Raw genomic sequence first — 21668 nt, forward strand, 5'->3', positions numbered from 1 at the left:
GATGAAGGGCTTTTGCCCGAAACGTCGATTTTACTGCTCCTCGGATGCTGCCTGAACTGCTGTGCTCTTCCAGCACCACTAATCCAGAATCTGGTTTCCAGCATCTGCAGTCATTGTTTTTACCTAAAATTTAAACAAGCCTGTTTGTTAAATGTAATCATCATTAATTGATGCGTGCTCTGTGACAATGTCTCAATCAATCACAAGCCAGTTGTCAACCCATTAGCACTATCATCCCATACAGTATTAATGTTGTCTCCCTTCACTTGGTACTTCTTGCAATTTGTCCTGATGCATGCTAAAACAGACAGCTTTCTCAGCAGTACTCGCGTTTGTATATTTATGTCTGCATCACTAAATCATGCAAGATAGTGTAAATGCATCACCAAATCATGTAAATAGGTCTAAATAAGTAAGGCACAACATCAAATTCAACAGTTTTCAAAGTGTGGCCTGAAAAAAGCTTTATACAGTTCCAACATCACCTGGCTGCTTTTAAATCCCACACCTACACTGTCCTTCTCATTAGTGAACATTGACACATGTATTGTGTCATTATGTACAAAAGACCACTGTTGTCCTTAATAGGCCCTATTCGTTCCTTAGTTATCCCTTTTCCTTAATTTTACTTCATTTTAACAGCCATTATTCTTTTGTGTTTCCTTTTTGCTCTCCTGATTTGCTTTTTAAGTTTCCTCTTGCACATTCCTGAGTAGATTTGCTATTTTAAACCATCAGTATCTTCCAAAAGCCTTCCTGGTTCTCTTATCCAATCCGGTATATTCCTTGATATCCATGGTTCACAGGATTTACTGGTCCTAGCCTTTGTCTTTATCAGAATATGTTGGCATTGTACTCTTCCTGATTCCTTCTTGAATGCATCCCATTGGTCTGACATAGATTTACTTGAAAATGTTGGCTTCCAGTCCATTCTGGCCAAATCAAAACTGATCTAATTAAAATCAACCACACACACACAAACACACACACACACTTCCCAAGTTAGAAATTTGATTGCAGGCCCATCCTTGTTCTTTTTCCAAAACAATCCTGAATCTAACTGAATTATGATTGTTATCTGCAAAATGTGTCCTATTGATAGTTGAATCACTTGTCTGGCTTCATTTCCTAAGGTTAAGTCCAGAATGACCCTGCCTCCTCCCAACTTGTTTGGCCTTGTACAACATACTGACTGAAAGGCTGTTCTGGACGCATTCCTCTCCCTCTAAACCTTTCATACTATGACTACCCCAGTTATTGTTTGAGAAGTTGAAATCACCTACTATCACTACTCAATTACTTTTCCACTTCTCTGAAATATGCCTATGTATCAGCTGTTTTATTTCTCTTGGACTGTTGGGGGCCTGTAGTACTCTCCCAGTAATGCGATTGATCGTCTTTTATTTTTAAGTTCTACCCATATGTCTTCACTTCAGTAGCCTTCAAAGATAACCCTTCTTACTGCTGTAGTTGATTCCCTGATCAATATTGCAATGCCTACTTTTATTTTACCTCCTTCCCTGTCTCACCTGAAGACCCTATGACCTGGAATATTGAGCTGCCAATCCTACCCCTCTCTTAACCATGTCTCAGTGACAGCAATTATACCATATCACCATGTTTAAATTTGTGCCCTCAACTCATCTGCCTTATTTATCAAACTCCTTTCATAAGTACATCCAATTGTGTTCAAATCCCTTGTGCCTTAACTGGTCTGTTGTTTCTGTGCTATCTTGACTCCCTTGCTGTCTCTGCTGTTCAGATTCCCCTGCTGAACCTTCTCTCTGGATCCTACCCCCATGCTAAGTTTATTTAAACACCCTCCATCAGCACTAGCAAACCTCCCTGCAAGGATGCTGGTTCCATTTCAGTTCAGGTACAACCTGTCCACCTTGCACAGGTCCCACACCTTGAAAAATTGTCCCAATGTCCCAGAATTCGAAATCCCTCCATCCTGCACAATCTCTCCAGTTATGCATTCATCTGGATTAATCTCATACTTATAGAGTCATAGAGTCTTATATACTTAACAGCAAGTGACATCAAAAGCAATTGAAAAATTATTACTTTTTGGATCCTGTTCTTTAATCTCTTTCCTAGCTCCCTAAATTCTGCTCACAGGTCTCATCCCTTTTCTACCTAAGGTAACCAATATGTATCATGATCTCTGGCTGTTTGCCCTTCTCCTTCACAGTACCCTGCAACCATTCATTAACATCCCTGACCCTGGCACCAGGGAGGCAACATACCAACCTGAAGTCTCTTAATAAACTGCAGAAATGCCTGTGTGTTCACTTACAATTGAATACACTACCACAAAACTCTGCCATTCTTCTTCCTCCCCTCTTGTTTGGAAATGTAAATGGGTACAGGGGACTCCTGCACTGCCTGCCTGCCTCACGCAGCACTGGTGGTCAGCCGTACACTTCCTGCCCGTTCAGTCTTCACCTGAACACCTCACTGAACATGCTGTTCATGACATGCTTAACATCACAAATGCTCCACCGTGATTCCACCTGCAGCTCCAAAATGGAGTTAGCCATTAGCTGTAACTGGTCATGCTTCCTGCATACATAGTCACCAGGCACAACTGAAGCGTCCATGATTTGCCACATAACACAGGAGATGTATATCATGAATGCGAACTCTGCTGTCATGACTTCCTCTCTGGTCCTTTGTTACTCCCTTTTGAAAAAAAAAGTTACGTTTATGGAAGAATGCTGTGAACCTATTTTCCTTACACTATTTTGCTTAGTTAAATTACTTTATTACATTGTCCCTGACTTTCACTTATACCTGTGATTTCTTAGTTAATCCTGTCTTCCGAAATATATATATATATATCTATATATTTTAAATTTTTGAACCATTCAGTACATCACTTCCTTGTAAGCAGACGCTTAAAGATGCTGCTGTTAAATTCGGACTCCCCTCCCTCTGCTCAGTTGAAGCTGAAGAAAACAGCCTTACCAATAATAAACCACAAACAATGGCATCTTACAAACGATGAACAAAACAAAAAGCAAAAAAAAACACCTCTGTCCCTCTGCATCGAATCTCCACCATTCTCCAAATTCCCAAAACCTCACACTCACTCAGGCTGTGTCTCAAACAGAGTGTGTTCTCACACATCTACATGTGCAAAGCATACTGTACGTATGATTGCAACTAGGGAAATTATTTTCATTGGCAGGTTTCCGTTACTTGTTTTATGCATCAGAGGACTGAAGATTGATTGATGGTGGAATATGTCCCCCTGAGAGGTCATGTCTCTCCTTATTTCAGACAAGTATGTATTCAGCTATAGAGTCATAGAGGTCTACAGCACAGAAAAAGGCCCTTTGGCCCATCATATCTATGCTGGTCAAAAACAACCACCTAACTATTCTAGTCCCATTTTCCAAAACTTTGCCAACAGCTTGGTATGTATGTTTTAGCATTGCAAGGTGTAAGACTTTCTGCCTCTCCCACTCTTACAGGCAGTGAGTTCCATATTCCTGCCACCCTATGGGTGAAAATATATTTCCTCACATATCCTCTAAATCTTCTGCCCCTTATCTTAAATCTTTGCCCTGGTCATTCATTCCTCCACCAAGTGAAAGATTTTCATCCTGTCTACCCTATCGATGTTCCTTATAATTTCAATCATGTCCCCTCTCAATATCCTCTGCTCTCAGGAAAACAATCCCAGTTTGTCCAATCCCTCTTAATAACTGAAAGTCTCTACCCCAGGCAACATCCTGATAAATCTCTTATGTACCCTATCTGGTGTTATCAAATCCCTCCTACTAAGTGGTCTCTGGAATTGCACACAATACCCTAGCTGTGGCCTAAACAACATTTTATACCATTCCAGCATAACTTCCCTGCTCTTAAACTCTATGCCTTGACAAATAAAGGCAAGTATCCCATTCTTAGCCTTGTTAGCCATGTTATCCACCTATCCTGATACCTCAAGGAGCTTTTAAGTTATTTTGCCCTGTCGCCTCCTGTTTTACCTTTACGAGTTTTATTGTGCATTGCACTGAAAACTTTCAATTACAATTCCTGAAGCTACTTAGCTCAAACCTATTCACCTCAGTTTAATTCTTTTAGTGGATAGAGTTTCGTCCTCTTTCTTAATTTCATCAAGTTTCATGCTTCTAAAAGCAAATTTGGACAAGGATCCAGCACAATTTGATTTGCTTCACCAATTAACTACTGACCTTCCCTTTGTACAAAATTCCTCTTGTGTAACAGAATATTTCAATTCTTTAAATTGTACCCCAAACCTTGGGCTGGTGTTTGCATTCTGCCTATGCTTCCCACAGGGCTTTTCCTCTGTTGAGCTTACAGCATTCACCTAAGGTGATGCTCCTGATGGAGCAAGAGCAGATTTACAAACTGTAAATAAAACATTTGCAGGCTATTAATTACTAGCCACTTGTGCTGCCAATCTTGTTGAGGGACTGCTTACGAGGAGACAATAATCCCAGAGGATGTACGATGCTTTAAACGTATCCAAAGAATCAATTAGCTGGAGTACTGCTAGAATGGTTTATGTTTCACCTTAACTTGTGGCTAGATTCCAAGCAAGTTAAATAATGATTTTTTTGTTCTCTGTAAAACACTAAAACCATCAACAGGAAGCTCCGCTGAGAAAATAAAACTGCTTTTACTTTCCACAATGGGAGGATTCATATTTCTTCCAAATGCTAAAGATGCTGTGGCAGTCGAGTAAAAAGTACTAAGTCACATGCTCAGCTATTACCTGAATGGGTCTGTGCAGAGGAAACCTGTGCTGCTGGACTTTGAGATTCTTTGCGAATCACAGTTTCAAGATCTTTGGCAAGTCTGCTACAAAATTAAAATTTACAATAAGCTGAGTTGTCAGACTATTTCATGCTGATGGATGCTGAACAAATATCCTTTATTTAAGTCTGTCAGAACCATTTGGTAAATTACAATTTATCTTCCTTTCTACTCAAGTTTATCAGTTGTGCACTGATTCTGATGGCAGAACACGAAGTGTGCGCCACATCCACTCTGTTTTGCTGATCCCACACAATTACAATTAAAATTTAATTTACCAGTGACATTATGGCATATACGTGGGATCATATGGTGGAGGAACCTTTTCATTTGCAATGGAGCAAGAATAGACAGAATCTCCTGGTCAAATGAGGAGACTTTGCACCATGGCCCCAATTTTCAGTCTCCCTACTTTGCCAGTTACATAAAGAGAGTACAAAAGTGGCAAAAATATTTTACATTATGTTGGTTTCACTTTGCTTGAATCTTCAGCACTGTTATTTGTTGTGATTTGCTTATTCAGAGGCTAATTGGCTGCCTCACGGTTGGCACGCATTGAAGATTATCAGGGAGTCAGAGACCCTTCTTTATTGTGGAGGAAACAATGAAGTGTTTGCAATCTTTGAATGCTCATATTAGTGCTCAATGTACTCGCCACTCTGGGGCACGGCTGAACTTGTAGACTCAGCTGGCCTTCCATGTGATGCATTTTAAAAGACATCTCTGTCAGCAGAAATAATTGAAATTTTGTAGGTGAACTCAAAGTCTTGTGAAGACTGTGCCAGCCAATATCCTGTCACATAAGGACAGTTGTAAAACCTCTCTTTAGGCTTCTCATTCATTCACTTTGATTGACTGTTTCCATCACATTCAGAATCTTAACCTTTTGTCTCATTTTACTTCCATTCATCAGAGACTGTTCTACCTTGCATTCCTCCTCCACTCCTCTGTGTTCCTGATCTTATTCCACACCCATGTTACCATGGATTTGTCTTTGCTGATCATGAGCGCCAGGTTGATGTAAAAGTTCATTCCTTAGGTCCGCTTGCCTGTGTCACAGACTTCAATAAGGAGAACTGCTGACCTCAGCCACAAATACACAAAGCCAACTGGCGCACATCACCTTTAAAATAACATGAACTGGGAGTTCACGAGTCCACAAGCTTCTCTAGTGCTGCTGACTTTATCTTGAAGGTGGGATGTAATTATAAAAGTTTAATGCTCATGACTATTCATGATAGACAAATGCATTACAAGTGCAGAATCTGGCATTTCTCACCATGAGATCCAACACTTCACAAACACGCTGCTGAATGGATCTCTGCATCTCAAGTCACCATTAATAAATTAACATTTCAGCTCTTACTCAATTCAGGAACCCTGACTGCCACCTTCAATGTTTGTAAGGCTTCATTAAATCCCTTTTATACAATTACCGATTTAATGTGTACAGTGTCACACCTCACTGAGGTAGCACACTGGAAATCAAGCCCTGCTATTCTTGGAGTCATGATAAAAGCTAAAGATTTTATACAAGTACACATTCCCCATTTTGCCTCTTTTTAAACCCAGGTTGACAGAAAGCGTATACAGGTTCCGGGGCTATAAACCATAAACAGTTATAAACTATTGACATATAAATCTATTGGTTAAGACTCTAAACTCTTTCGAAACTCTCCCCCACATGCACATACAGACAGAAAAAAAAATTGGCATTGCAGTTAGAGGGAAAATCAAGAAAGGCAGTTCAGTGGTCCCTGTTCACTGGGTTCTCTTGGATGATCCTTATGACTTGCCAGGATTGGCTGCTCCTCGACCTCTCTTCTTCAGGTACTTTCACTTGCTTGTAAGAGGCACTGTGTGACTGGTTCATGACTTTTGAAGTCTCTGATTTATTGGCTAAAAGCATCAGCTTATAGCAACTGCAGAGAGAAAATAAACTGGTTTTATTCAGGTTTTATGTGTTTTTTGAACTGCAGAGAAAAGGACACTACTTCCCCTTCTGGAGGTCTAAAAGTTATTTCTTTCATATCTCCAAGTTCTTCAGCTACATAAAACCAATCAGATTGTTGTGGAATTGTCTTGCAGAAGACGTGCAACTTGTCACCACTCCACAGATCAATCCCCTATTTGTTGCTGACCAAATCTCCCTTTGTACAGGCTCCATGGGTCTAGTTCATCTGCAAAAACCTCCCCCTACTGTTCAACAAAGACCAGTATAAACAGCACTCACAATGAGTGGCAGTAACCGCTTTTTTTAAAATTGCAGCAAGTCTTCCACAATGTTTGGTTTAAAACAGTCGCTTTCCCATTTCAGTCCACAATAAAAAAATACTGAAAAATAGGAAGATAGAGTCTTACATCAAAGCCAATAAAATAGCACTGTAATAACCTAAATTCATTATAAATATTAATGACATATCTTTATGGAACTTAAAGTTTAAGTTATATGAATAAGAAATTGAACTTATTTTGAATTCTTGAAGTGATGAAAATGTTATTCTCTTTAAATCTTTGCATATTTAATTCTCAAGTGTTGAAGTTCCTTGATAGAATCTGTTGTATGAAATAACAACTCTATCCTTCAAACAACAGAATCAAAATATATTTACTTGAATATAATTTGTTTTCAATTACAGTGCATTTTCACTTATTCTGAGTCTGTTTGTGATGCGTGTTGGAAATTTGAGTTTCCAGACATTACTTCTCCTTCTGTTTGAAAGTGAATCCTTGACAATGAAAGGTATGTTGAATGTACGATATGTAGGTTATATGTTTGTAAATAGGCTATTGTTTTCCTATAACAATGCCAAGACTTCAAAATGTAGTTAGCTCTATATTGCTTTGAGTTATCCTGATGTTATGAATAGTGCATAAAAATATATTTATTTTGTTTTATGTGAACTACGTTATGTAACTAATGAATACGGTAATGTGTGAGCTGGTTGATCTACAGGAGGCAACCATGTAATGATAATGTCACTGTATTAATAAGCCAGAAACTCAGGCTAATGTTCTGGGGATAAGCCCTTCATTCTTGGTGAAGGGCTTATGCCCGAAACGTCAATTCCCCTGCTCCTCGGATGCAGACTGACCTGCTGTGCTTTTCCAGCACCACACTCTTGACTCTGACTCCAGCATTTGCAATCCACACTTTCTCCTAATGTTCTGGGCACACCTTCATTTTAGGGATACTTGATTAGATTAGATTAGATTAGATTACTTACAGTGTGGAAACAGGCCCTTCGGCCCAACAAGTCCACACCGACCCGCCGAAGCGCAACCCACCCATACCCCTCCATTTACCCCTTACCTTACACTACAGGCAATTTAGCATGGCCAATTCACCTGACCTGCACATCTTTGGACTGTGGGAGGAAACCGGAGCACCCGGAGGAAACCCACGCAGACTCGGGGAAAACGTGCAAACTCCACACAGCCAGTCGCCTGAGGCAGGAATTGAACCGTCTCTGGCGCTGTGAGGCAGCAGTGCTAACCACTGTGCCACCGTGCCACCCACAATATATTCACGGTCAGGATGGGCAAAAAATGCTGGCCCAGCCAGCGATGCCCACATCACAGGAGTGAAAGATTAAAACAAAACTCTCAACACATTTCAAATAATAATCTGGAATTGAAAGCTAGTCTTGGTGATGATGACCACAATAACTACCGTCGATTGTTGTAAAAACCTGCCTGGTTCACGAATGTCCGAAGGAAGGAAATCAGCCATCCTTATCTGGTTTGGTCTTGGACCACAGACTGACAGTTGACTTTTTACTGCGTTTTTAATAGCCCAAGCAAGCCCCTCAGTTTAAGGCAATTAGGATGGACAACAAATACTGGCCTTGTCGGGAATGCCCATATCCTGTGAAAGAATTGGAAAAAATGTTTCCACTTTTAACAGAATGCACAGAGGTAGCAGTGTATGCTATCTAAAGAAATGCATTGTTACACACCTAGGCTTCTATTGACAACTTCCAAGCTGTGACCTACACTACCCAGAAAGATAAAGGTAATCAAATCAAGGTCCATCCAGACTATGGAATTTTGTTGCCATTCCTTCAGTGTCACTGTGCCAATATTTCCCAACAGCGCTGTTAGGTCTACTTTCATCTCAAAGACTGTAGGAATAAGAAGATAGAGCACATGAATGCGTGGCTGAGGAGCCTATGTATGGGAAAAAGATTCACATTTATGGATCATTGGAATCTCTGATTGGGACCTGTACAAGGAGGATGGATTGCACCTGTGTTGGAAGGGGACTAATATACTGGCAGGGAGATTTGCTCGAGCTGCTCGGCAGGATTAAAACTCGTAAGGTGGAGTAGGGAAGGTGGGTGGTGGGGGGTGGGGGCGGGGTAGTGCGCGGCAGGACCCAGAGCGATAGCGTGGAAAGGGATCAATCTGAAACTGATACAGTTGGGAAAAGGAGCGAGTCAAACAGACAGTGCAGGCAGGGAAAAACAGAGAGCAAGGTAGGACTGATAAATTAAACTGCATTTATTTCAATACAAGACGCCTAACAGGGAAAGCAGATTAACTCAGGGCACGGTTAGGAACATGGGACTGGGATATCATAGCAATTACAGAAATATGGCTCAGGGATGGACAGTACTGGCAGTTTAATGTTCCAGCATATAAGTGCTATCAGAAGGATAGAAAAGGAGGCAAGAGAAGGGAGGGGGTGGGGGAGGGGGTGTGGGATGGGGTGGGTTAGTTGGCATTTTTGATAAGGGCTACTTAGAGTGGATATTCCTGGAAATACATCCAGGAAAGTTATTTGAGTGGAACTGAGAAATAAGAAAGGGATGATCACCTTATTGGGATTGTATTATAGATCCCCCCAATAGTCAGAGGGAAATTGAGAAACAAACTTGAAAGAAGATCTCAGTTATCTGTAAGAATAATAGGGTGGTTAGGAGAGGGATTTTAACTTTCCAAACATTGACTGGGACTGCCATAGTGTTAAGGGTTTAGATGGAGAGGAATTTGTTAAGTGTATACAAGACAATTTTCTGATTCAGTATGTGGATGTACCTACTAGAGAAGGTGCAAAACTTGACCTACTCTTGGGAAATAAGGCAGGGCAGGTGACTGAGGTGTCAGTGGAGGATCACTTTGGGGCCAGTGACCATAATTCTATTAGTTTTAAAATAGTGATGGAAAAGGACAGACCAGATCTAAAAGTTGAAATTCTAAATTGGAGAAAAGCCAATTTAAACAGTATTAGGCAAGAACTTTCAAAAGGTGATTGGGGGCAGATGTTCACAGGTAAAGGGATGGCTGGAAAATGGGAAGCCTTCAGAAATGAGATAACAAGAATTCAGAGGAAGTATATTCCTGTCAGGGTGAAAGGAAAAGCTGGTAAGGTATAGGGAATGCTGAATGTCGAAAGAAATTGAGGGTTTGGTTAAGAAAAAGAGGGAAGCATATGTCAGGTATAGACAGGATAGATCAAGTGAATCCTTAGAAAAGTAAAAAGGCAGTCGGAGTATACTTAAGAGGGAAATCAGGAGGGCAAAAAGAGGACATGATATAGCTTTGACAAATGGGGTTAAGGACAATCCAAAGGGTTTTTACAAATACATTAAGGATAAAAGGGTAACTAGGGAGAGAATAGGGCCCCTCAGAGAACAGCAAGGCAGCCTTTGTGTGGAGCAGCAGGAGATGGGTTTATACTAAACAACTATTTTGCATCAGTGTTTACTGTGGAAAAGGACATGGAAGATATAAAATGTAGGGAAATAGATGGTAACATCTTGAAAAATGTCCATATTACAGAGGAGGAAGTGCAGAATTTCTTGAATCGCATAAAAGTGGATAAATCCCCAGGACCTGATCAGGTGGACCCTAGAGCTCTGTGGGAAGCTAGGGAAGTGATTGCTCGGGCCCTTGCTGAGATATTTGTATTGTCAATAGTCACAGTTGACGTGACGGAAGACTAGAGGTTGGCTAACGTGGTGCCACTGTTCACGAAGGGTGGTAAGAACAAGCCAGGGAACTATAGACCAGTGAGCCTGACATCGGTGGTGAGCAAGGTGTTGAAGGGAATCATGAGGGACAGGATGTGCATGTATTTGGAAAAGCAAGGACTGATTAGGGATAGTCAACATGGCTTTGTGCGTGGGAAATCATGTCTCACAAACTTGATTGAGTTTATTGAAGAAGTAACAAAGAGGATTGATGAGGGCAGAGCAGTAGATGTGATCTATATGGAATTCAGTAAGGCGGTCTACAAGGTTCCCCATGGGAGACCGATTAGCAAGGTTAGATCTCACAGAATACAAGGAGAACTAGCCATTTAGATACAGAACTGGCTCAAGTGTAGAAGACAGAGGGTAGTGGTGGAGGGTTGTTTTTCAGACTGGAGGCCTGTGACCAGTGGAGTGCCACAAGGATCCACTTAATGGCAAGGTCCTAGGGAGTGTTGCTGAACAAAGAGACCTTGGAGTGCAGGTTCATAGCTCCTTGAAAATGGAGTCACAGGTAGACAGGATAGCGAAGAAGGCATTTGGTATGCTTTCCTTTATTGGTCAGAGTTTTGAGTACAGGGGTTGAGAGGTCGTGTTGCAGTGGTTCAGGATGTTGGTTAGGCCACTTTTGTAATATTGTGTGCAATTCTGGTCTCCTTCTATCAGAAAGCTGTTGTGAAACTTGAAAGAATTCAGAAAAGATTTACAAGGATATTGCCAGGGTTGGAGGATTTGAGCTAAAGGGAGCGATTGAATAGGCTAGGGCTGTTTTCCCTGGAGCGGCAGAGGCTGAGGGGTGACCTTATAGAGGATTATAAAATCCTGAAGGGCATGGATAGGATAAATAGACAAAGTCTTTTCCCTAGTGTGAAGGAGTCCAGATCTAGAGGGCATAGGTTTAGGGTGAGAGGTGAAAGATATAAAAAAGATCTAAGGGGCAACTTTTTCCACCCAGAGGGTGGTATGTGTTAGGAATGAGCTGCCAGAGAAAGTGATGGAGGTGAGTACAATTGGATGGGTATGTGAATAGGAAGGGTTTGGAGGGATATGGGCCGGGTGCTGACTAGATTGGGTTGGAATATCTTGTCGGCATGGTGTATATAAGGAAATAGATTAATTGTGGATATTAGAAATGTATTACGATAATTTTATGAATGTGCTGTTCTATCAAGTAAAGGTCTCAAAGCATGCACCCAATTTAAATACTTTTTAAAGTCAAACTCAACTGACATTTTTGCTTCACCAGTAGTTCTTAAAATGTATTGCTTGTTGAGTATTAAGTATCACAGGGACAGATTTCACTTTCAATCTCAAAACAATCATAATTAAACTCAATCTGAATTTTGGAACAGAATGTTAAATAAATGAATATTTGCAAATTCTGCTTTTATTTATCTATGGAAATAATTGAGCCCTGCTAAACCTTCTCCCCCATCTTGTGAAGAAAGACTTTCTCTGCATCACAGTTCTGATCTCCTTATCTACCAGGTGAAACTCGAGCTAGCATTGCTTCTTCCAGGTCCATTATTACAGTATTACCTTTAAAGAAAAACACTTTTTTTGTGATGGTCTCCAATGGTCCTTTTAAGGACCAGTGATACATGTCGACTGAAAGAGACTCTCGGAAGAAGATTGTAGGCAGTGCTGTTCTGGCGTGGACTCATTGGCCCTTGCAGTGCCTGTTGTGGCTTGTTATGTGGATACAGCAGTAGAGAATTTCTATGCCATAAAGCCAACTTTCCAGCAAATATATGTAGCAACAATATTGAATAAAAAAACAAGTTATTGTATGAGATGTGGTCAGCACTGGCACGGCTAGCATTTGTTGTCCAGCCCTGGTTACCGTTGAACTGATCGGCTCTGCAGACCATTTCAGAGCATGATTATGGGTCAACCACATTGCTATGGTTCTGGAGTCACTTGTAGACCATATCAGATCAGGTAAGGATACCAGGTTTTCTTCACTGTAGGACATTAGTGAACCAGATAGATTTTGACAAAATGGTCACCACTAGACTGTTTTTTAATTCGAGATTTTTATCGAATTTGGATTTCACCATCTAGGACCACCGTCATAGAAGGATTTCAACTCATGTCCCCAGAACCAAAGCCTGGGTTGCTAGATTTCTGCACTCCCCTCTCTCAGAGGGGAGTGCAGAAATGCAGTGAAGCATAAAGTTTTACATAAAGTTCAGGAATTATGTTTTATGTTTGATCTTAGCTTATCTGGTTAGGAAAGGCTATGGGGAGTTGAGCCAAATCAGTCTTAGCTCCACTAAACAACATTATTTCTTCCTCGAGACCTACTAAAACTGTTAGTGATTGATATTTCCAGAATTCCAGAAGAAAATTGCCCACTGCTGTTTGATGCAGGCACTATTTTTAATATAGACGATTTCAAGGTGTTAAGGAACAGGCACAATGTGAAAATGGGTTGTGATATTTAAACTGAAAAAGGACATGAGGAAGATGACGGTTGTGAAAAATAGGAAAGTTTACAAAAGCAGAGGTTGATTTGTAAAGAGGACCACGGCCATTATAAAGAGAAAAACACTAATTGTGCTTCAGGCAGATGCCAGACAGAAAATATAACTGAGAATCACATTATTATGGAAAGTTCAGAGGTGAGGTCTACAAACAAATTAGAATTAAGGGAATGTGTCTCGAGGGTGGCAACCAAATGAGGAAGGGAATCCCAAAGTCTTCTATTGGCATATTCATAATAAATGGGTGGTAAAAGGACAAGATGCGTGGCTGACATAATAAATGAATATTTTCAATCTGTCATTATCAAGGAATATGATGCTACATACACAATGGCATAGAAAAAATTGTCAGCGGTTGCATGACTTGAATAGAGTCAAAAAAACTGCAGATGCTGGAATCCAAAATAAACAGGCAGAAGGCTGGAACAGCACATCAAGCCAGGCAGCATTAGGAGGTGGAGAAGTTGATGTTTAGGTGTAACCCTTCTTCAGGGTCCTGAAGACGGCTTGCACCTGAGAAGTCACACAACACCAGGTTATAGTCCAACAGGCTTATTTGAAATCACAAGCACAGGTGACCTAACGAAGGAACAGCGCTGCAAAAGCTGGAGATTTCAGATAAACAAGTTGGACTGTGACCTGGTGTTGTGTGACTTCTGACTCCAGTCCAACACCAGCATCTCCACATCATAGAGAAAACTGAGGTAGTTCATACACTGATTAATCAATAAGGAGAGGTATTAAATAGTCTGAAAATACTGAAAGTAGATAAGCCACTAGGCCTGATTGAGTTGCAATTAAACATATTGTGAGAAATGAGATTGTAAATCGCAGAGGCACTGGCAGTCAATTTTCAGTCTGCCTTCGGCTTAAGTTATAGAATCATAGAATCCCTACAGTGCAGAAAGAGGCCATTTGGCCCATCGTGTCTGCACCGATCCTTCAAAGAGAATACACTATCCAAGCAGCAGCCTCAATGCCCATAATGTTTAGTTGGTTAGCTTCTTGGGACAGAGAATAATCTCTGAAGAGGTGCTTTATGACACTGGTACAGAACTACGAATATGTGAGGAGTTCAACAAAAACCACCAACATCCTCAACAGTTTTTGATGTCTGGACTGATCAGATGGTGCTCTGCAATATGGAACTGAGAGAAAGTTATTTATGGTTCCACTATGCTGTGCATTACCCAGCCTAGCCATGCAGAGAAGAGAAGCCTTGGGAGAGGACTATTTGACAGAGGTAGTTCTGACCTCTCATGTCAACTGTGATAAGGATGAGGGTGAGCCACGCTTGCCAGGTGTGTGTGCCAGTCTAGATGCCTGGGAGACCAGGGAATCTCTTATGGTGAGAATATTCCAACAGCAGTGCATCTCCTGCATAACAACATCTTGGCTTTTGTTACCCTTCTTGTGTTCTCTCCCTCTGAAGAACACAAGGACCGTGTCTGCTATGCGCAATCTAGATTCATAAATATGCAGAGGGAGCCACATGAACACAGATCCCACAACAGCATTAACATAGCCCCAGTTCACCCACAGGTAATGCGTCAATGCAGCTGGAGCATCATGTAAAAAAGGACAATCAGTTATTTACAACATTTATTCACATTTTCGCAGGACTGTGGCTGCTTATGTGTCACCATAAGAAGTTTTTTTTAAGTCTTAGCGAGTTTTGAGAAGATTTGTAGTTCAGGTTGAGGTTCCAGATGCAGGTTTACTCGCTGAGCTGGAAGGTTCATTTTCAGAAGCTTCATTCCAAAGCTCACTGAAGATGTTACCTAATATGGTGATGATATGTCTGAAAACAAACCTTCCAGCTCAGCGAGCAAACCTTTGTTTTAAGTCTACTCACTTTCCTGAGAGGTGCCAGGATCTGGATGGGATTCAAGAATCTTGGAATCCCATCCAGATCCTGACTCCTCTCGGATTTTCACAAGCCTCAAAAATATAAAGCCAATAGTACTATCTTTCTAACTGTCCCCCCAGTTTCCAACATATTCACGAGCCCCCACCTTAAGCCCCTTCCGCATGGTTTTAAGGAATTATAAATGTGTGCCCTTAGAATCTCATCACTCTGAAGCCTTCCCCCAACTTCACTTCAACCAATGACTCTGCTCCAGTCATTGACTGCCCTCTTCTAGGGGAGTGAGAATGGTCAGGTTTGCAGTAAATACAATTGTGTGAACGAGGTATGGAAACCTGTTAGTGGCAGGAAAAGGATTTGATGCATTTAATGTTTTTCCAAAGGATACCATTAATTAACCAAAAATCCTGCTTTGTATTCCTAATTCAAATTATTCTTTGGTGACATACAGCTGAGGAACCTTGACAAAAAACATGACCTATACTGCACATATCCTTTCTCTTTGTAAATAGTTTTTAATTCCTGCGACTTCTTATGTTGTTTTCACTTGTTTGCTGTATGGTTGAAAGGTTTCTTTAATCTACTCATTTTTGCAAATAAAGTGGCTGAGGAAAGACTTTGAACTATAAATATCAAAGAAAGAAAGAAAGGGTTAGAATTTGACTTGAGAAAAGGACAGAATGTAAGAATATGAGACACTGCTCTTATTTGCCAATAACTCCAATAGGTCACACAATGCATCAAAGTTGATGCCATGGATGATAAAACAAGATCACAAAATGGTTTGATCTTTCATGTCATGACTGGCAATAGATGTGCTATTTATTTCAATAGCTTTGTCAACAGAGATGTGACACCCTTTAAGCAACTGTCAAAATTTTGACAAGTTTTAAAAATGGTAATTCTATGTAGCATAGAGGAGGTGAATGTGCTCAGAGGAGATGGGATGGTTGAAATATTAATGAAAATATGGTGTATAGCTAAGAGCTTGTGTACTTCCATTTGCTCCATTTGATTTTTGAATAGGATGTAGTGGAATGTAAAAAATAATTCCAGAATTCTTTTTTTTTATGTAAAAAAAGAATCCATCTAATCCTATGCTTTCTGTGCTTTTAACTGAAAGCTGGAGTGCTACCTGTCCCCCTCTTGACTGTCCCAATAGTGACCTCATCTCTGAGATTCTGGAATATAAGGGCAAGGTTTACCTTACAGCTTCTGAGCCCCACATCAAACTGTAATGTGGGTCAGAATTCTGGACCATGTAGAAAGCAGGTCAGGAGGAGGTCCCTTGGGTGACCAAATGTGAGCTTGAGTCAGTCTTGCCGTCTACTCTCAAAACCTAGGGTCAAGCAGAGCCTTTCCAGTTGAAAGCAAGTAATAGAGAGGGTACTTCAAGATGAAGGCGCCCTTTAAGAAGCTTTTTAAAATTTAGACTTGAAAGGATTATGTTAGGTTAAGGTTAAAGCTTTAGTCATATTGTCCATAATAACAAAACTAGAAAAGCAAGAAAGAACTACAGATATACAAAGATTGGAGAAAGTGAGGACTGCAGAAGCTGGAGATCAGAGTCAAAAAGTGTAGCACTGGAAAAGCACAGCAGGTCAGGCAGCATCCGAGGAACAGGAGAGTCAACATTTCGGGCATAAGCATTCCTGATGAAGGGCTTATGCTCGAAATGTTGACTCTCCTTCTTCCCGGACGATATATGGACAGTAAAGGCTAGAAGCTTAGGACCCTCCTCCCTACCTTTTATCTTAGCCTGCTGGTCAAACTTTCCTCATTCCTGAAGAAGGGCTTATGCCCGAAACGTTGATTCTCCTGTTCCCTGGATGCTGCCTGACCTGCTGCGCTTTTCCAGCAACACATTTCCAGCTAGAAGCTTAGGAGCCACACTGTCAACAGGATAATGTTGGCCTTGGGTGAAATACAAACAATGTCTATGAAAGACTGTGAGAAAATAGCAGACCATGTAAGAGACCTCGAAAGAGAAGTGTAGGAATTCTAATATGTCTGTTTGAATTATTTCTACAAAGCTTGAAGCAGTTGGTAACACACCAGTGTTTAGATTTATATTTCACAGTTATAAGACTGGCTATCCCTGCATACCCTCTTCCTGTGAAATAAGCAATTGTAACCTCATTTCCTGACTCCTCTATTGAGTTGTCCAATAACATCCTAAAAATATGTATTGCAGCTGGGTCCACTACGTTGGAAGAGGGAGGAGGGCCTCTGTACAGGTTAGCTTGCCCTCCTGCAGGGGGGAGGGGGTGCTCTGGCCCTGCCTGAAGTTCTAGTCCCCCTCCCACGCCCAACTCCCCACTCCCATTCTGCTGCCTAGGGATGTTTCTGAACTGGCCTCCACCATATGTGGGAACCTGTAGGACAATTGAAAAATCCCAGTTGGTCTATTTCTTTTAATGGCCTTATAAAGCTGTTAATCAGCTGGATTGGCTATCTGCCTCTTAACCCTATCCACCCATTCCGTCCTAGACCATTCCAACCTCAAAACAAGTGGCTCATGGAAACAGGGTGCAGCCAGTGAACTGGAACACTGACTGGCAGGACTAGCCTTTGGACCCTTTGATTTTGGCCCCAGTGAGCTATAAAAGTTAAGTCTCAAGAGTCAGTGCCTGTAGATAAAGTGCCCATTGTTATGGAGGTAAGTAATCCATTAGTTGTTGAATAACTGAATCCACTTACACTTGTAGAAGTCTTCTGGGAATTGGAGTAACCATCCAGACAGATATAAATTTCTGCTAAATATTGCTTTTATTGATGCACTTACATCAGCCTAATATTAACAGTTTAGTCACATCCATCACATAGAAGACACAAGGAGAAACCTTGCCCTCTCCTCTTCACCATCCGAGGTCAATTGACTGGCAATGGAAGAAAAATATTCACCCCAAATTGTAGATATTGTATAGAAATTACACATTTTCCATTCCTCCCACAACTTAGGGAATTGGACCTCATTTCCAATTGCAATTTCCATCTAAGAAGTCACCACCCAGAAATACAGACTTTTTTTTGACTACTGACCTGATTGTTTAAACGGTCACTGTGAAGTGGAGCTAATCAAAATTGGAATAGAAACACAAATTATTTTGAGTTTTGTGTGGTCCATCATTTAAGCCACCAGAAACAGTTGGGGATGGAGGTCACATAACACAGATAGACCCTGATGTATTTCTCATGATGGTCAGCACTGAATTAAGCTGCCCAATAACCTCCCTGATCCTTTTTAAAAGTGTTACTTTATTCAGTTGTGGGAAGCGGGCGTCTTTGGCTGGGCTGACATTTTTTGCCCATGACCAGTTGCCCTTGAGAAGATGGTCTTCTTGAGCAGCTGCAATCCATGTGTCCTAGGAAGACCAACAAGGCTGATCGAAAGAGAGTTCCAGGATTTTGATCCAGCAACAATGAAGGAATGGCAATAATTTCCAAGTCGGATGGTGAATGGCTTGAAGGGAAGCTTGCAGGTGCTGTTCTTATGTATCTGCTACCACTTGTCCTTCTAAATGAAACGATGGTGAATTTGGAAGGTGCTACCGAAGGTCTCTTGGTGAATTTCTGCAATGGATCTTTTAGGTGATAAACACTGCTGCTACTGAACATCGGTGGTGGAGAGAGTGGATGCTTGTGGATATAGTGCCAAGCAAGTGATTGCTTTGTCCTCAATGTGTCAAGCTTCCTTGAGTCTTATTGAAGTGGCACTCATCCAGTTAAGTGGGAAGTATTCCATCGCACTTCTTACTCGTGCATTGTAGATGGTGGATAGACTTTGAGGAGTCATGAGATGAGTTATCCACTGCAGGATTCTTAGCCTCTGACCTATCCTTGCAACCACTGGATTAATACGAATCCCATTCTGTTAGTGGTGAATAGTAATCCTGTAGGATGTTGATAGTGGGGTGTTTAGTGATCTTGATGCCGTTGAATGGCAAGGAGCAGTGATTAGATTATCTCTCATTGGAGATTTGTGGCACAAATGTTACTTCCCACTTTTCAGTCCAAACCTGAATGTTGCCCAAGTCTTAATGCAATCGGACAACGGACTGCTTCAATATGTGAAGAATTGAAAATGGCGCTGAACATCATGCAATCATCAATGAACTTCCCTATTTTTGACCTTATGTGGGAGAAAACGTCATTGATGAAGCAGCTGAAGATGGTTGAGCCTAGGACATTATCCTGAGGAACTCCTGCAGAGATGTCCTGGAGCTGAGATAACTGACCTGCAATAACCACAGCCATCTTCTATATACAGGTATGACTCCAACCAGCGGAGTGCTTTCTCCTTGATCCCCATTCATTCCAGTTTGCTTGGGCTCCTTGATGTCACATTCTGTCAAATGCGACCTTTATGTCAAGGGCTGTCACTCTCAACTTACATCTCGAATGAGCTCTTTTGTCCCTGTTTGAACCAATGCTACAATGAGGTCAAAACTGATCGGGCCTGACAGATCCCAAACTGAACGTCATTGAGCAGATTATTGCTCAGCAGGTGTTGCTTGATAGCGCTCTTGATGACACCTTCCAGCACTTTACTGATGATCGAGAAAAGACTGATTGGGTAGAAATTGGCCAGGTTGGATTTTTTCCTGCTGTTTTTGTATAGGACATACCTGGGCAATGTTCCACATTGTCAGACAGATGCAAATGTTGTAGCAGTACAGGAATTGCTTGGTAGGAGTATGGAAGTTCTGGAGAACAAATCTTTGGTACTATTGCTGAAATGTTGTCAGAGCCCATAGCCTTTGTAGTATCAGGTATCTCTGATCATTTCTTGATATCACATGGAGTGAATCAAATTGGCTGAGGATTATCATCTGTAATGCTGGGGACCTCTGGATGAGGTCTGGATGGGTCAATCCACTCAGCACTACTGGCTGAAGGTTGCTGCAAATGATTAAACATTATCTTTTGCACTGATGCGTTGGCCTCTTCCATCATTGAAGGTGAGGATATTTGTGCAGCTTCCTCCTCCAGTGAGTTACTTAATTGTCCACCACCATTCATGCTGGTTGTGGCAAGAGTGCAGAGCTCGGATCTGATCCATTAGCTGTGGGATCACTTAGCTCTGTCTGTCACTTACTGCTTATGCTGATTGGCATGCGAGTAGTCCTGCTTCATAGCTGCACCAGGTTGACACCTCATCTTCAGATATGCCTGATATTGCTCCTGGGATGCCCTCCTGTACTTTCCATTGAACCAGGGTTGATTCTCTGGCTTGATGGTAATGGTTGAGTTGGCAATATGCTGGGCCATGAGATTGTGCTGGAGTATAATTCTGCTGCTGTTGATGGCCTGCAGCACCTCTTGGATGTCCAGTTTTCAGTTGCTAGATCTCTTCAATATCTGTCCCATTTAGCATTGTAAAAGTGCTACACAACACAATGTATTAATGTGAAGGTAGGACTTTGTCTCCACAAGGACAGTGCAACGGTCACTCTTATTGATACAGTTACTCAGATGCATCTGCAGCTGGCAGATTGGTAAGGATGGAGTCAAGTGTGATTTTTCTTCTTGTTCGTTCTCTCACCATCTGCCATGGACTCAATCTTGCAGTTAGGTCCTTTAGGACTCGACCAGCTGGACCAGTAATACCGCTGCTGATAGTTATTTAAATCTCCCATCCAGAGTACAATCTGCACACTCGCCACCCTCAGTGTTTCCTCAAAGTGTTGTTCAACATGGTGGAGCATTGAGTCATCAGTTGAGCGAGGACAGTATGTGGTAATCCTGTTTGACCTGGTGTCACAAGGATTCATGGTGTCTGGAGTCAATGTTGAGGACGCCCAGGGCAATTCCCTCAAGACTGTATAGCACTATGCAACCACCTTTATAGGGCATGATCTACTGATAGGACAGGATATATCCAGAGATAATGATGGTGGTATCTGAGATAGTGTCTGTAAGGTTGAATATTCCTTGAGTATGAGAAAGTTGTTGGAGGGCATTCTGAGAAACAGAATTGACATGCATTTGGAGAGGCAAGTGCTGATTAGGGATAGGCTGCATGGTTTTATGCATGGGAAATCATGTTGGACAAACTTGATTGAGTTTTTTGAGGACATTACCAAGAAGATAGATGAGGGTAGAGCGGTCAATGTTGTTTATCTGGACTATAGCAAGGCGTTTGACAAGATTTCACATGGTAGGCTGATTAGTAAAGTTAGACCTCTGCCACCCCATCTGTAAGATTCCAATTAATGTTACACTCCAATTAATGTCAGAACCCCTGCAACCTCCTCCCTTACCTTCTACAGCAGCCTGCAATAAGTGTCATAGATGTCATTGAAATGATATCCCTTGCCATTTCACTGCTTTATTTTTTTTATTTCAAAAATATACTTTATTCATAAATACTTTGATCTATACAACTGGACATGCCATCCTTCTGTAAACATTCCATTTCTTTGCTTTTCGAAACAGAGTAATCATTCCTATTTACAGGTTGGTACGATTACATTTTGAGCTGAGGCGCCAGCAGAGCCCAAATGACTGCGTGGGCCCCCTGTTCTTCTTAGGCAGGCAGATGTTACT

The 21668-nt window shown here is 41.4% G+C and overlaps 1 protein-coding gene across 4 annotated transcripts in view; it reads left to right on the plus strand.

The window, feature by feature from the left end:
* The window catches only part of mfsd3 (major facilitator superfamily domain containing 3), a 125229-nt gene that overhangs the window by 55777 nt on the left and 47784 nt on the right, over window positions 1-21668 (plus strand). For all 4 annotated transcript variants that reach the window (XR_006314842.1, XM_043712157.1, XM_043712139.1 and 1 more), the window contains exon 5: window positions 7431-7534. Coding sequence is in view for 3 of the 4 variants with exons in the window: in XM_043712157.1 (XP_043568092.1) it covers window positions 7431-7534 (104 nt within the window). In the remaining variant the exon portion in view is untranslated. The remainder of the gene's footprint in view (window positions 1-7430; window positions 7535-21668) is intronic.

The sequence above is a fragment of the Chiloscyllium plagiosum genome, chromosome 2, assembly GCF_004010195.1.
Source record: "Chiloscyllium plagiosum isolate BGI_BamShark_2017 chromosome 2, ASM401019v2, whole genome shotgun sequence".
Lineage (NCBI taxonomy): Eukaryota > Metazoa > Chordata > Chondrichthyes > Orectolobiformes > Hemiscylliidae > Chiloscyllium > Chiloscyllium plagiosum.